The following is a 13,157-nucleotide window of genomic DNA, read 5'->3' as shown; positions in this document are numbered from 1 at the left end:
GGTTAATTGTGGGGGGGTGGGGGGAGATAGCTTGGACAGAGGAGGTGCGGGATATTGTGCAACAGGTGGACACAAGGGATATGGGGGGAAAACAGGAACGGGGTACGGATTTTAGATGATCTGCCACGATCATATTGAATGGCGGTGCTGGCTCAAAGGGCCGAATGGCCTACTCCTGCAAGCAGGGGTGGTCGGGGGGGGGGGAGATGGGCAGAGATTAAAGCAGGTGTATGGCAGAGTTGGAAATTGTGAAGCCAGGGGAAGGGATGCTCTTGATTCACGATTAGTCCGGGTGTCGGGAGTTACGGGGAGAAGGCAGGAGGGTGGGGCTGAGAGGGAGAGGTGATGGAATGGCAGAATAGACTGGATGGGCCGAACGGCCTAATTCTGCTCCTAGGACGTGTGAATGTAAGAGGTGATGAAGGGGAGAAATAGAAGTTAGTCCAATTTGGGCATGGGGAGGGGGGGGGGGGATTGGATTGGGGGCAGAGGGAGGAGTGGGGAAGGGGGGACAGGAGAGAGGTTCATGTTGGTTTGGAAGCTACCCAAGTGGAAGATGAGGTGCAGTTCGTGCAGTGTGTGCGGGACCTCACTCCAGCAATGTCGAAGGCCAAGGGCAGGAGCACCTTTTCACCAGGAACGTCACACTTTAGACTTTCCCTGGGACGTTCTTTCAGGAAGGAGATGAGAATGTCTTTAAGGTAGACAAAAATGCTGGAGAAACTCAGCGGGTGCGGCAGCATCTATGGAGCGAAGGAAATAGGCAAAGTTTCGGGCCAAAACCCTTCTTCAGACTGATGTGGGGAGGATGTTTCCACTAGTGGGAGAGTCTAGGACCAGAGGTCACAGCCTCAGAATTAAAGGAAGTTCCTTTAGGAAGGAGATGAGGAGGAATTTCTTTAATCAGAGGGTGGTGAATCTGTGGAATTCTTTGCCACAGACGGCTGTGGAGGCCAAGTCAGTGGATATATTTAAGGCAGAGATAGATAGATTCTTGATTAGTACGGGTGTCAGAGGTTATGAGGAGAAGGCTGGAGAATGGGGTTAGGAGGGAGAGGTAGATCAGCCATGATTGAATGGCGGAGTAGACTTGATGGGCCGAATGGCCTAATTCTGCTCCTATCACACATGACCTTATGACCTTCCTTCATTAACTCACTTACATTCCTATCCCCTTTCTCTCTCGCTCTCTCTGTCTCTCTCTCTCTCACTCTCTCTCTCTCTCTCTCTCTCTCTCACTCTCTCTCTCTCTCTCTCTCGCTCTCCCTCTCTCTCCCTCTCCCTCTCGTCTCGCCGACCCCCACCCACACGCAAATTGGAGCAATTAGTATGATGAACGATTGCCCTCGATGCATTATTGATCAGCCTGAATACAGACATCAAAATGTTGGAAGATTAACTGGAGGGTGCCTAATGTTCCAGGAACGATAAATTCCGCCACTTGCCCCGGCACTCAACGCTGACTTTTTGCGTTTTTGCGCGATCAATAATTTGTGGGGTTTAAAAGCAAAGAGGCGATGCACGATTTACGAGTTCACTATTGCTCTTAGACTACGTTAGGCGACTTCGACGAATGCTGTAAAATCTAATCTGTCGTCGTGGTCAATAATTCTTCTACCTGCGGCACCGCTGATTCTGAGTTTCACGCCAAGTATTTGTTCGATTGTGTGTGTGGGTCACAAAACGTTTTCAGGAGATAGTGGTTCGTAGATTCTCTGCAGTAGGTCCCTTCCTTAAACCCACCGTTAATGTGTTTTTTAAGTAAGAACTGCAGATGCTGGAAAAAAATCAAAGGTAGACAAAAAATGCTGGAGAAACTTAGCGGGTGAGGCAGCATCTATGGAGGGAAGGAATAGGTGACGTTTCAGGGTCGAGACCCTTCTTCAGACCTCATTTTCATTTCTGTCCCTCCTTTTGTATTCAAGCCTGCATTTACTTTTAGCCAGGGTTCCGATCAGCACAAAATGGAAACAATCGCTAGAATTTGAGCTCTTTTTTTTTTCATCTTCATTGCTGAAGTCCATCGGTTTGTGTGGTACCACGCCTTATTCCTCAGCTTTGGAATCACCAAGTGCCCCAAGGTAGATAGGGAGTTAAGCACAAGGCAACACATTGTCACAGCGGTAGAGTTGCTGCCTTACAGCGCCAGAGACCCGGGTTCCATCCTGACTACGGGTGCTGTCTGCAAGGCCTTTGCACGTCCTTCCCGTGGCCCTCGTGGGTTTTCCCCAGGTGCTCCGGTTTCCTCACACACTCTAAAGACGTGCAGGTTTGTAGGTGAATTGACTTGTAGGTAAAATTGTAAATTGTAAATTGTCCCTCGTGTGTGTAGGATAGTGCAAGTGTATCGCTGGTCGGCGTGGGCTCAGTGGGCCGAAGGGCCTGTTTCCACGCTGTGCCTCGAGAGTTTAAAGGGCAACCTCGATGCAGTTTACAACAACTTAATTCCAATTTAATTTGCAGTCAAGAGAGAGCTAGATGGGGCTCTAACAGATAGCAGTCAGGGGATATGGGGAGAAGGCAGGAACGGGGTACTGATTGGGGATGATCTGCTATGATCATATTGAATGGCGGTGCTGGCTCGAAGGGCCGAATGGCCAACTCCTGCACCTATTGTCTATTGTCTATTATAGGGAGTGTGTGGAGCTAGTGTGGAATGGTTGATGTATGGTCGGCATGCACTCTGTGGGCCGAATGGCCTGTGTCCATGCTGTATCTCTGAACTAAACCCTGCCTTGTGAAAATGTGTTGGAAAGGACTGCAGATGCTGGTTTACAGCGAAGATTGTAAGACACAAATTGCTGGAGTAACTCAGCGGGACAGGCGGCATCTCTGGAGAGCAGGAACGGGTGAAGTTTCGGGTCGAGATCCTTCTTCAGGACCGAGAGTCAGGGGAGAGGGAGTCACGGAGATAAGGAGGGGTAAGGTGTGAAGGACAGGCGGCATCTCCAGAGAGAAAGAATGGGTGACTTATCGGGTCCGCAGAAGGGCCTCCACCTGAAACGTCACCTATCCCTTTTTTTTTTTCCAGAGAAGCTGCCTGTCCCGCTGAGTTACTCCAGCGTCTTTATGTCTTATCTTCGCTGTAAACCAGCATCTGCAGTTCCTTCCTCTGCCTCTTCCAACGAAGCCCTTGCTTGTTATAAAATTCTGAACCTTCCAAAATACATTATGCGTGCATGCATCCACTCGGGCCTTCATAACTGGTGGCTCCGTTGCTCAGACTTCTATCAAATTTAGTTGAAAAGTCATTTTGTTTCCAGGCACACGTCTATGCCAGCAGACTTCAATCCTGTCAAAACAGGATGTATTTAAACTGAAATCCAAGAATATACACCTCTATACGCCGACAAACTAAACCAATCTGGGGTCCCATCCAGGAGACGTTGATTAATTACTGCCCTTGATGGATGTTTGACTGAAGGTCTTTGATTCTAAGAGGCAGGCAAAAGTTGACTGGGCACCAAAATAACAAAATGCTTCAGACACTGAGTGGATGTGGAGAGGATGTCTCCCCTAGTGCGAGAGTCCGGGACCAGAGGACACAGCCTCAGAATTAAAGGACGTTCCTTTGGGAAGGAGATGAAGAGGAATTTCTTTAGTCAGAGGGTGGTGAATCTGTGGAATCAATAGACAACAGGTGCAGGAGTAGGCCATTCGGCCCTTCGAGCCAGCACTGCCATTCAATGTGATCGTGGCTGATCATTCCCAATCAGTACCCCGTTCCTGCCTTCTCCCCATATCCCCTGACTCCGCTATTTTTAAGAGCCCTATCTAGCTCTCCTGAAAGCATCCAGAGAATCTGCCTCCACCGCCCTCTGAGGCAGAGAATTTCACAGACTCACCACTCTCTGTGAGAAAAAGTGTTTCCTCGTCTCCGTTCTAAATGGCTTACCCCTTATTCTTAAACTGTGGCCCCTGGTTCTGGACTCCCCCAACATCGGGAACGTGTTTCCTGCCTCTAGCTTGTCCAAGCTCTTAACAATCTTATATGTTTCAATGAGGATCCCTCTCATCCTTCTAAACTCCAGAGTGTACAAGCCCAGCTGCTCCATTCTCTCAGCATATGACAGTCCCGCCATCCCGGGAATTCTTTGCCACAGGAGGCTGTGGAGGCCACAAGTCAGCGGATATTTTCAAGGCAGAGATTGATAGATTCTTGATTAGTACGGGTGTCAGGGGTTACGGGGAGAAGGCAGGAGATTGGGGTTAGCAGGGAGAGATAGATCGGCCATGATTGAATGGCGGAGTAGACTTGGTGGGCCGAGTTGCCTAATTCTGCCCCTATCACATGACCTTAGACCCGGGTAAGGCATTGAGTATAGAAGCTGGGATGTAATGTTAAAATTGTACAAGGCATTGGTGAGGCCAATTCTGGAGTATGGTGTACAATTTTGGTCGCCTAATTATAGGAAGGATGTCAACAAAATAGAGAGAGTACAGAGGAGATTTACTAGAATGTTGCCTGGGTTTCAGCAACTAAGTTACAGAGAAAGGTTGAACAAGTTAGGGCTTTATTCTTTGGAGCGCAGAAGGTTAAGGGGGGACTTGATAGAGGTCTTTAAAATGATGAGAGGGATAGACAGAGTTGACGTGGAAATGCTTTTCCCACTGAGAGTAGGGAAGATTCAAACAAGGGGACATGACTTGAGAATTAAGGGACTGAAGTTTAGGGGTAACATGAGGGGGAACTTCTTTACTCAGAGAGTGGTAGCTGTGTGGAATGAGCTTCCAGTGAAGGTGGTGGAAGCAGGTTCGTTTTTATCATTTAAAAATAAATTGGATAGTTATATGGATGGGAAAGGAATGGAGGGTTATGGTCTGAGCGCAGGTATATGGGACTAGGGGAGATTATGTGTTCGGCACGGACTAGAAGGGTCGAGATGGCCTGTTTCCGTGCTGTAATTATTATATGGTTATTATATGTTATATGGTTAATATCTGTGGAAAGAGAAACAGAATTAATGTTTACGGTTGAACATCATTTGTCAGACTGTAAAAGATAGAGAACAGGTTTGTTTTAGTTTCAAGATACAGCATGGAAACAGGCCCTTCGGCCCACGGAAGTCATGCGAGGAATAGATTTGGCACATGCATATTCTCTTGCCCAGAGTAGATGAATTCGAGGACAAAGGGTTTAAGGTGAAGGGGAAAAGATTTAATAGGAACCTGAGGGGCAACTCTTTCACACAAAGGGTGGTGGGTGTATGGAACAAGCTGCTGGAGGAGGTCGTTGTGGAAGGGACTATCCCAAAGTTTAAGGATCAGTTAGGCATGGATAGGACAGGTTTGGAGGGATGTGGGCCAAATGCGGGCAGGTGGGACTAGTGTAGCTGGGACATGTTGGTCGGTTTGGCCTGTTTCCACCCTGTATCACTCTATGGCTCCACGCCGACCATCGATCACCCATTCACACTAGTTCAATGTTATCCCACTTCCTCATCCTCTCCTCCATTCACTGTGTACAGATACAGGATAAAGGGAATAACGTTTAGTGCAAGGTAAATTCCGATCAAAGATAGTCCGAGGGTGAGCACTGCGGTAGAGAGAAGGGCCGCTCTCTAGTTGGTGGTAGGGTGGTTCAGTTGCCCGATAACAGCTGGGAGGAAACTGTCCCTGATACTGGAGGTGTGCGTTGTCACACTTCTGTGCCTTTTGCCCGACGGGAGAGGGGAGAAGAGGGAGTGGCCGGGACGATCGTGCCGGTGGCTTTGTCGAGGCAGCGTGAGGTGTAAATCGAGTCAATGGAAGGGAGACACAAAACGCTGGAGTAACTCAGCGGGACAGGCAGCGTCTCTGGAGAGAAGGAACGGGCGACGTTTCGGGTCAAGACCCTTCTTCAGACTGAATGGAAGAGAGGGTGGTTTGTGCGTCCAAGTTACCAGCGTACAGGTCACTCGAAGTGTACAGCATAATACAGGCACGGCAGCCCAACCTGCCTGCTCTGATAAACATTTATTATCATTTTGAGTAACCATATTGTTCAGACCTCTTCAAATCTTTCCCCTCCTCCATCTCAATTATATCTTCAAACTCCCTAAATCTGCTGTTAAATTATTCATTCAAAGCTTACACCTACAAGATAAACTGGCCACTAAGCCCAACTAGTCAATAACAGTACTTTAGCTTTTGTGTAGCGTGTCTCAAGTGCGGAGTTAAGAATCCAAAGAAATGTCTGGCCCCCTAACTTTCTCTGCACTCTAACCCGATCTACTCCCTGAGCCTAACTGAGGAAGGATTAAATTAACATAGAAACGTAGAAAATAGCAATGATCATCCACAATCAGTATCCCGTTCCTGCCTTCTCCCCATATCCCTTGATTCCGCTAGCCCTAAGAGCTCTATCGAACTCTCATTTGAATGCATCCAGTGGATCGGCCTCCACTGCCATCTGAGGCGGAGAGTTCCACAGATTCACAACTCTGGGTGAAAACTTTTTCCCTCATCTCAGTTCTAAATGGCCTACCCCTTATTCTTAAACTGTGGCCCCTGGTTCTGGACTCCCCCAACACTGGGAACATGTTTCCTGCCTCTAGCGTGTTCAATCCCTTAATAATTTTATATGTTTCTGTGTCATGCCCTCTCATCCTTCTAAATGCCAGTGCCCAGCCGCTCCATTCTTTCATCATTATGACAGTCCCGCCATCCCGGGAATTAACTTTGTGAACCTACGCTGCACTCCCTCAATAGCAAGAATGTCCCTTCCTCAAATTAGGGGACCAAAACAGCACACAATACTCCAGGTGTGGTCTCACTAGGGCCTTATACAACTGCAGAAGGACCTCTTTGCTCCTATACTCAACTCCTCTTGTTATAAAGGCCAACATGCCATTAGCTTTCATCACTGCCTGCTGTACCTGCATGTTTACATGTTCTAGAGTAACTCAGCAAGTCAGACAGGACATCGGTTATGGTTAGGTGACCTTTTGGGTCGGGATCTTCTTCAGACTGATTGACCTAGCTTCAATCAGTCTGAAGATAGATTTCGACCAGAAATGTCACCTATATCCATGTTCTCCAGCATCTATGGAGCTAAGGAAATAGGCAACGTTTCGGGCCGAAATCCTTCTGGAAATAGGCAACGTTTCGGGCCGAAACCCTTACGGGTTTCAGCCCAAAACGTTGCCTATTTCCTTAGCTCCATAGATGCTGCCTGACCCGCTGAGTTACTCCAGCACTCTGTGAAACGTCACCTATCCATGTTCCCCACAGATGCTGCCTGACCCGCTGAGTTACTCCAGCACTCTGTGAAACGTCACCTATCCATGTTCCCCACAGATGCTGCCTGACCCGCTGAGTTACTCCAGCACTCTGTGAAACGTCACCTATCCATGTTCCCCACAGATGCTGCCTGACCCGCTGAGTTACTCCAGCACTCTGTGAAACGTCACCTATCCATGTTCCCCACAGATGCTGCCTGACCCGCTGAGTTACTCCAGCACTCTGTGTCCTTTTGTGTAAAACCAGCACCTGGAGCGCGGGAAGATGAGGGGGTGATCTTATAGAGGTGTACAAAACCATGAGAGGAATAGATCAGGTAGATACACAGAGTCTCTTGCCAAGAGTAGGTGAATCGAGAACCAGTGGATATAGGTTTGAGGTGAGAGGGGGGGAAAGATTTAATAGGAATCTGAGGGGTAACTTTTCCACACAAAGGATGGTGGGTGTATGGAACAAGCTGCCAGAGGAGGTAGTTGAGGCTGGGACTATCCCAACGTTTAAGAAACATTTAGATAGGCACATGGGTATAATAATAATAATAATAAATTTTATTTAATGGGCGCCTTTCAAACATCTCAAGGACACCTTACATAGTATATCGGAATAACATATAATCGGAATATAACAATAAAGACATCACAGAGACACAAATTAAAAACAGGATTCAATCCAAAAACAGAAAATCAAAAACACAGTGTGAAGAGGGAGCAGCGGCAACCAAATCGTGCCAGCGTCCACTCTCTCTTCACGGCAGCCATCTTGGACACAGACCAACAAGACTACAAATAGACAAAAAAAAATGACAGGTTTAGAGGGATATGGGTTGGCCGGCATGGGCAAGCTGGGCCGAAGGGCCTGTTTCCGCAGTGTGTGAATGACTCTCTGTCTCTGTTTCTCTGTGTCTGTGTGACTTTGTGTCTGTGTCTCTCTGTATCTCTGTGACACTGTGTCTCTGTGACTCTGTGTCTGTGTCTCTGTGACTGTGTCTCTGTGACTCTGTGTCTGTGTCTCTGTGACTGTGTCTCTGTGACTGTGTCTCTGTGACTCTGACTGTGTCTCTGTGACTCTGTGACTGTGATGTTCTGAACGCATGTGTTTCCTCTGCCTGCAGGCATTTACAGCGGAGTATTCGCGCCTGGTCAGACTGGCGCAGGAGGACACCACCCTGGACAACGACAACCGGCTAAAGCACGTGGTGGTTTACCTGCTCCACAATGAAGCGCCAAAGAAGATCATAGAGAGGACGCTGCTCGAGCAGTTCGCTGATCGGAACCTCACGTTTGATGAAAGGTATTTTTTTTAAAGGGTGTTTTTTTTTTCCAGAGGTACAGCGCGGAAACATAGAAACATAGACAATAGGTGCAGGAGTAGAGGCCATTCGGCCCTTTGAGCCTGCACCGCCATTCAATATGATCATGGCTGATCATCCAACTTGATCACCCTTCTCGAAATAAAACATAATATTTACCATGGAGTAATGGATGACATTTTGGGTCGAGACCCTACTTCAGATGGATTCACCCATTCCTTCTCTCCAGCGATGCCACCTGTCCCGCTGAGTTAAGGGCCTGTCCCACTTAAGCTATTTTTTAAGCGACTAGGCTGTCGCCAGATGGTCGCTGAGGTGTCGCCTGTATAGACAATAGCTAATAGGTGCAGGAGTAGGCTATTCAGCCCTTCGAGCCAGCACCGCCATTTAATGTGATCATGGCTGATCATCCCCAATCAGTACCCCGTTCCTGCCTTCTCCCCATATCCCCGAGTCCCGAACCGGGGGCCACAGTCTCAGAATAAAAGGGAGGCCATTTAAGACTGAGGTGAGAAAAAACATTTTCACCCAGAGAGTTGTGAATTTGTGGAATTCCCTGCCACAGAGGGCAGTGGAGGCCAAATCACTGGATGGATTTAAGAGAGAGTTAGATAGAGCTCTAGGGGCTAGTGGAATCAAGGGATATGGGGCGAAGGCAGGCACGGGTTATTGATTGGGGACGATCAGCCGTGATCACAATGAATGGCGGTGCTGGCTCGAAGGGCCGAATGCACCTATTTTCTATGTTTCTATAATATTTACCATGTTCGCCTGCATAACAGCGAGCTGCTTTGTGATATCTTTGAGGCAGAAGTGTTTGTAACTTTGATTTTGCCGTTTTGATTTTGAGACGTATCCATTCCATGATTGATCTGTTCCAGGTGCCGCAGTGTGATGAAAATTGCCCGGGCCAAACTCGAGTTAATCAAACCTAAGGAAGTCAACATGGAGGAGTACGAGGTCAGTGTGTTGGCGTGGATTGAAAGTTAATTATCGTATAGAAAATAGATGCCATTAATTGTGACCGCGTGGGTTTTCTCCAGGCGCTCCGGTTTCCTCCCGCATTCCATGGACGTGCAGGTTTGTTGGCCAATTGGCTTTGCATGTCCCTTCTGTACTAGTCCCACCCTGCTGCCTGCGTTTGGCCCACATCGGCTCGAATCTGTCCAGTACATGCACCTTGAGGAGGGTCTCAACCCGAAACGTCGCCCATTCCTGCCCTCCAGAGATTCTGCCTTTCCCGGTGAGTTACCCCAGTCTTTCTTCGGTTCAAACCAGCATCTGCAGATCCTTCCTGCTCATGTGCCTGTCTCATTGTTTCTTAAATGGTACAATAGTACCTGCCTCAACAGCTTGTTCCATACACCCACCAGCCTTTGTGTGAAAAAGTTACCCCTCAGGTTCCTATTAAATCTTTCCCCCCCCCCCCTCACCATAAACCTATGTCATCTGGTTCTTGATTCCCCTACTCTAGGCAAGAGACTCTGTGCGTCTACCCGATCTATTCCTCTCATGATTCTGTACATCCCCAATCAGTACCCCGTTCCTGCCTTCTCCCCATATCCCCTGACTCCGCTATTTTTAAGAGCCCTATCTAGCTCTCTATTGAAAGCATCCAGAGAACCTGCCTCCACCGTCCTCTGAGGCAGAGAATTCCACAGACTCACCACTCTCTGTGTGAAAAAGTGTTTCCTCGTCTTCGTTCTAAATGGCTTACTCCTTATTCTTAAACTGTGTGGCCCCTGGTTCTGGACACCCCCAACATCGGGAACATGTTTCCTGCCTCTAGTGTGTCCAAGCCCTTAATAATCTTATATGTTTCAATGAGATTCCCTCTCATCCTTCTAAACTCCACAGTGTACAAGCCCAGCCGCTCCATTCTCTCAGCATATGACAGTCCCGCCATCCCGGGAATTAACCTTGTAAACCTACGCTGCACTCCCTCAACAGCAAGAATGTCCTTCCTCATATTAGGGGACCAAAACTGCACACAATACTCCAGTTTCCCCTGGCGCCGACCCCAGCCCCAGCCTGGTACAACTGCAGAAGGACCTCTTTGCTCCTATATTAAATTCCTCTTGTTATAAAGGCCAACATGCCATTCGCTTTCTTCACTGCCTGCTGTACCTGCATGCTTACTTTCATAGACTGTTGTACAAGGACCCCCAGATCCCGTTGTACTTCCCCTTTTCCCAACGACGCCATTTAGATAGTACTGAATTATTGTCATGTCACAGTAACAAATTCTTCACTTGCATACCCTAGGTATACAAACAGTCACCACATAAAGGCCATTGACAAAGTTACAATCCCCCCCCCCCCCCCCCCCCCCCCCCCGCGCCAGGTCCCCCTTTGTTCTACCCCCCTCCCTCACGGTAGACCCCTCCCCCCCCACGCCGGACCCTCCTTTGTTCCCGGGCAGCAGCGTCCTCACTTCCGCGTGGTCCGTCCTCGTCCCTCGGTCGGCGCCATCATCGACCGCCGCGCCGACCTCTCCGGATGTTTCCCCTGGCGCCGACCCCAGCCCCAGCCTGGTACAACGTTTATTGGTGAATCGACTTAAGGGAAGTTGCAGGAGGCAACAGAATGTAACGCAACGCCCTCGTGTTTTGATTTTGTTCCAGAGGTGGCACCGTGAGTACCGAAGATTTCGAGAAACCACTGTCTGTATAATGATCGGCCTGGAGATGTTCCAGAAGAAATGGTAAGACAACGATTATATCAGGCAGGAGTAGGCCATTCGGCCCTTCGAGCCATGGCTGATCATCCAACTAAATCTTGCCCCTGTCACGATAAATCCAGCTGATACAAACCTCTCTCACCAGATAGAGACTGATCCTCTTCTTAAACCTCACTCTCCCCTCTCCTTTTGATTACTTGAGCGCAGAGATCAAATAGGTTTTGGAATAGAAACATAGAAAACATAGAAACATAGACAATAGGTGCAGGAGTAGAGGCCATTCAGCCCTTCGAGCCTGCACCGCCATTCAATATGATCATGCCTGATCATCCAACTCAGTATCCTGTACCTGCCTTCTCTCCATACCCCCTGATCCCTTTAGCCACAAGGGCCACATCTAACTCCCTCTTAAATATAGCCAATGAACTGTGGCCTCAACTACCTTCTGTGGTAGAGAATTCCACAGATTCACCACTCTCTGTGTGAAAAATGTTTTCCTCATCTCGGTCCTAAAAGATTTCCCCTTTATCCTTAAACTGTGACCCCTTGTCCTGGACTTCCCCAACATCGGGAACAGTCTTCCTGCATCTAGCCTGTCCAACCCCTTAAGAATTTTGTAAGTTTCTATAAGATCCCCCCTCAATCTTCTAAATTCTAGCGAGTACAAACCGAGTCTATCCAGACTTTCTTCATATGAAAGTCCTGACATCCCAAGAATCAGTCTGGTGAACCTTCTCTGTACTCCCTCTAGGGCAAGAATGTCTTTCCTCAGATTAGGACAGTGGGACAGTGTATGACGAGAGGCGGGTGAGGCTGTTATGAAGACACAAGAAACTGCAGGCGCTGGAATCTTGAGCAGAACACAAAGTGCTGGAGGAACTCCAGTGGGCGGCACAGTGTCGCAGCGGTAGAGTTGCTGCCTCACAGCGCCAGAGACCCGGGTTCGATCCTGACTGCGAGCGCTGTCTGTGCGGAGTTTGTACTTGGGTTTTCTCTGAGATCTTTGATTTCCTCCCACACTCCAAAAACGTGCAGGTTTATTGCTTAATTGGCTTGCTGTAAATGGAAATTGTCCCTAGTGTGTGTTGGGTAGCATTAGTGTACGGGATGGCTGGTCGGTTCAGTTTAGTTTATTGTCACGTGTACCGAGGTACAGTGAAAAGCTTTTGTTGCGTGCTATCCAGACAGGGCTATTAAAGATAGCGGAGTCACGGGGATATGGGGAGAAGGCAGGTACGGAGTACTGATTGGGGGTGATCAGCCATGATCACATTGAATGGCGGTGCTGGCTCGAAGGGCCGAATGGTCTACTCCTGCACCTATTGTCTATTGACTTGAACCCGACGGACGTTTGAGCTGGCGCTGCCGTGGAGCGGGAATCTGTGGCGATGGTTAGAGTCGTCTCGTTGTCTAGCGGGACCACGCAGCCCGAGCTGAAGCCTGGCTGGGCAGCGGGAAGACTGTCTAGAGGCGATGATAACCGTGAAGAATTGTAACGCCTCAATTGTGGGATCTCAACAGCACGCTGACATATTCTCACCAAATACCTCACATTTCATGGCGATAGTATCACTGCCCACTCATTACTGAAACTGAGCTGGGGGGGGGGGGGGGTTTTGTCCATTCCGAAAAATGAATCTGCAAGAAAGTTATGAACTTCATGGGAGGTCATGGTGGCGCAGCGGTAGAGCTGCCGCCTTACAGCGAATGCAGCGCCGGAGACCCGGGTTCGATCCCGACTACGGGAGCTGTCTGTACGGGAGTTTGTACGTGCGCCCCGTGAACCGCGTGGGTTTTCTCCGAGATCTTCGGTTTCCTCCCACACTCCAAAGACGTACAGGTTTGTAGGTTAATTGGCTCGGTGCATGTGTAAACTGTGCGTAGTGTGTGTAGGATAGTGTTAGTGTGCTGGTCGGCACAGACTCGGTGGGCCGAAGGGCCTGATTC

General features: G+C 48.8%; 1 protein-coding gene across 4 annotated transcripts in view; it reads left to right on the top strand.

Moving 5' to 3' along the window:
* usp25 (ubiquitin specific peptidase 25) overlaps window positions 1-11,258 on the top strand; it is a 127,503-nt gene extending 116,245 nt beyond the window's left edge. For 3 of the 4 annotated variants that reach the window (XM_033032368.1, XM_033032367.1, XM_033032366.1), the window contains 3 exons: window positions 8,333-8,511; window positions 9,412-9,490; window positions 11,155-11,258. In XM_033032368.1, the coding sequence (XP_032888259.1) occupies window positions 8,333-8,511; window positions 9,412-9,490; window positions 11,155-11,238 (342 nt within the window). In that variant the 3' untranslated portion in view covers window positions 11,239-11,258. Of the gene's footprint in view, window positions 1-7,146; window positions 7,194-8,332; window positions 8,512-9,411; window positions 9,491-11,154 lie in introns of those variants that run through there. The other variant, XM_033032369.1, reaches the window with a different exon arrangement.
* The last annotated feature ends 1,899 nt before the right edge of the window (window positions 11,259-13,157 follow it).

This window comes from Amblyraja radiata, chromosome 14, assembly GCF_010909765.2.
Source record: "Amblyraja radiata isolate CabotCenter1 chromosome 14, sAmbRad1.1.pri, whole genome shotgun sequence".
Lineage (NCBI taxonomy): Eukaryota > Metazoa > Chordata > Chondrichthyes > Rajiformes > Rajidae > Amblyraja > Amblyraja radiata.
The sequence above is the reverse complement of the archived record's forward strand: the minus strand, read 5'-3'. Positions and strand labels throughout refer to the sequence as shown.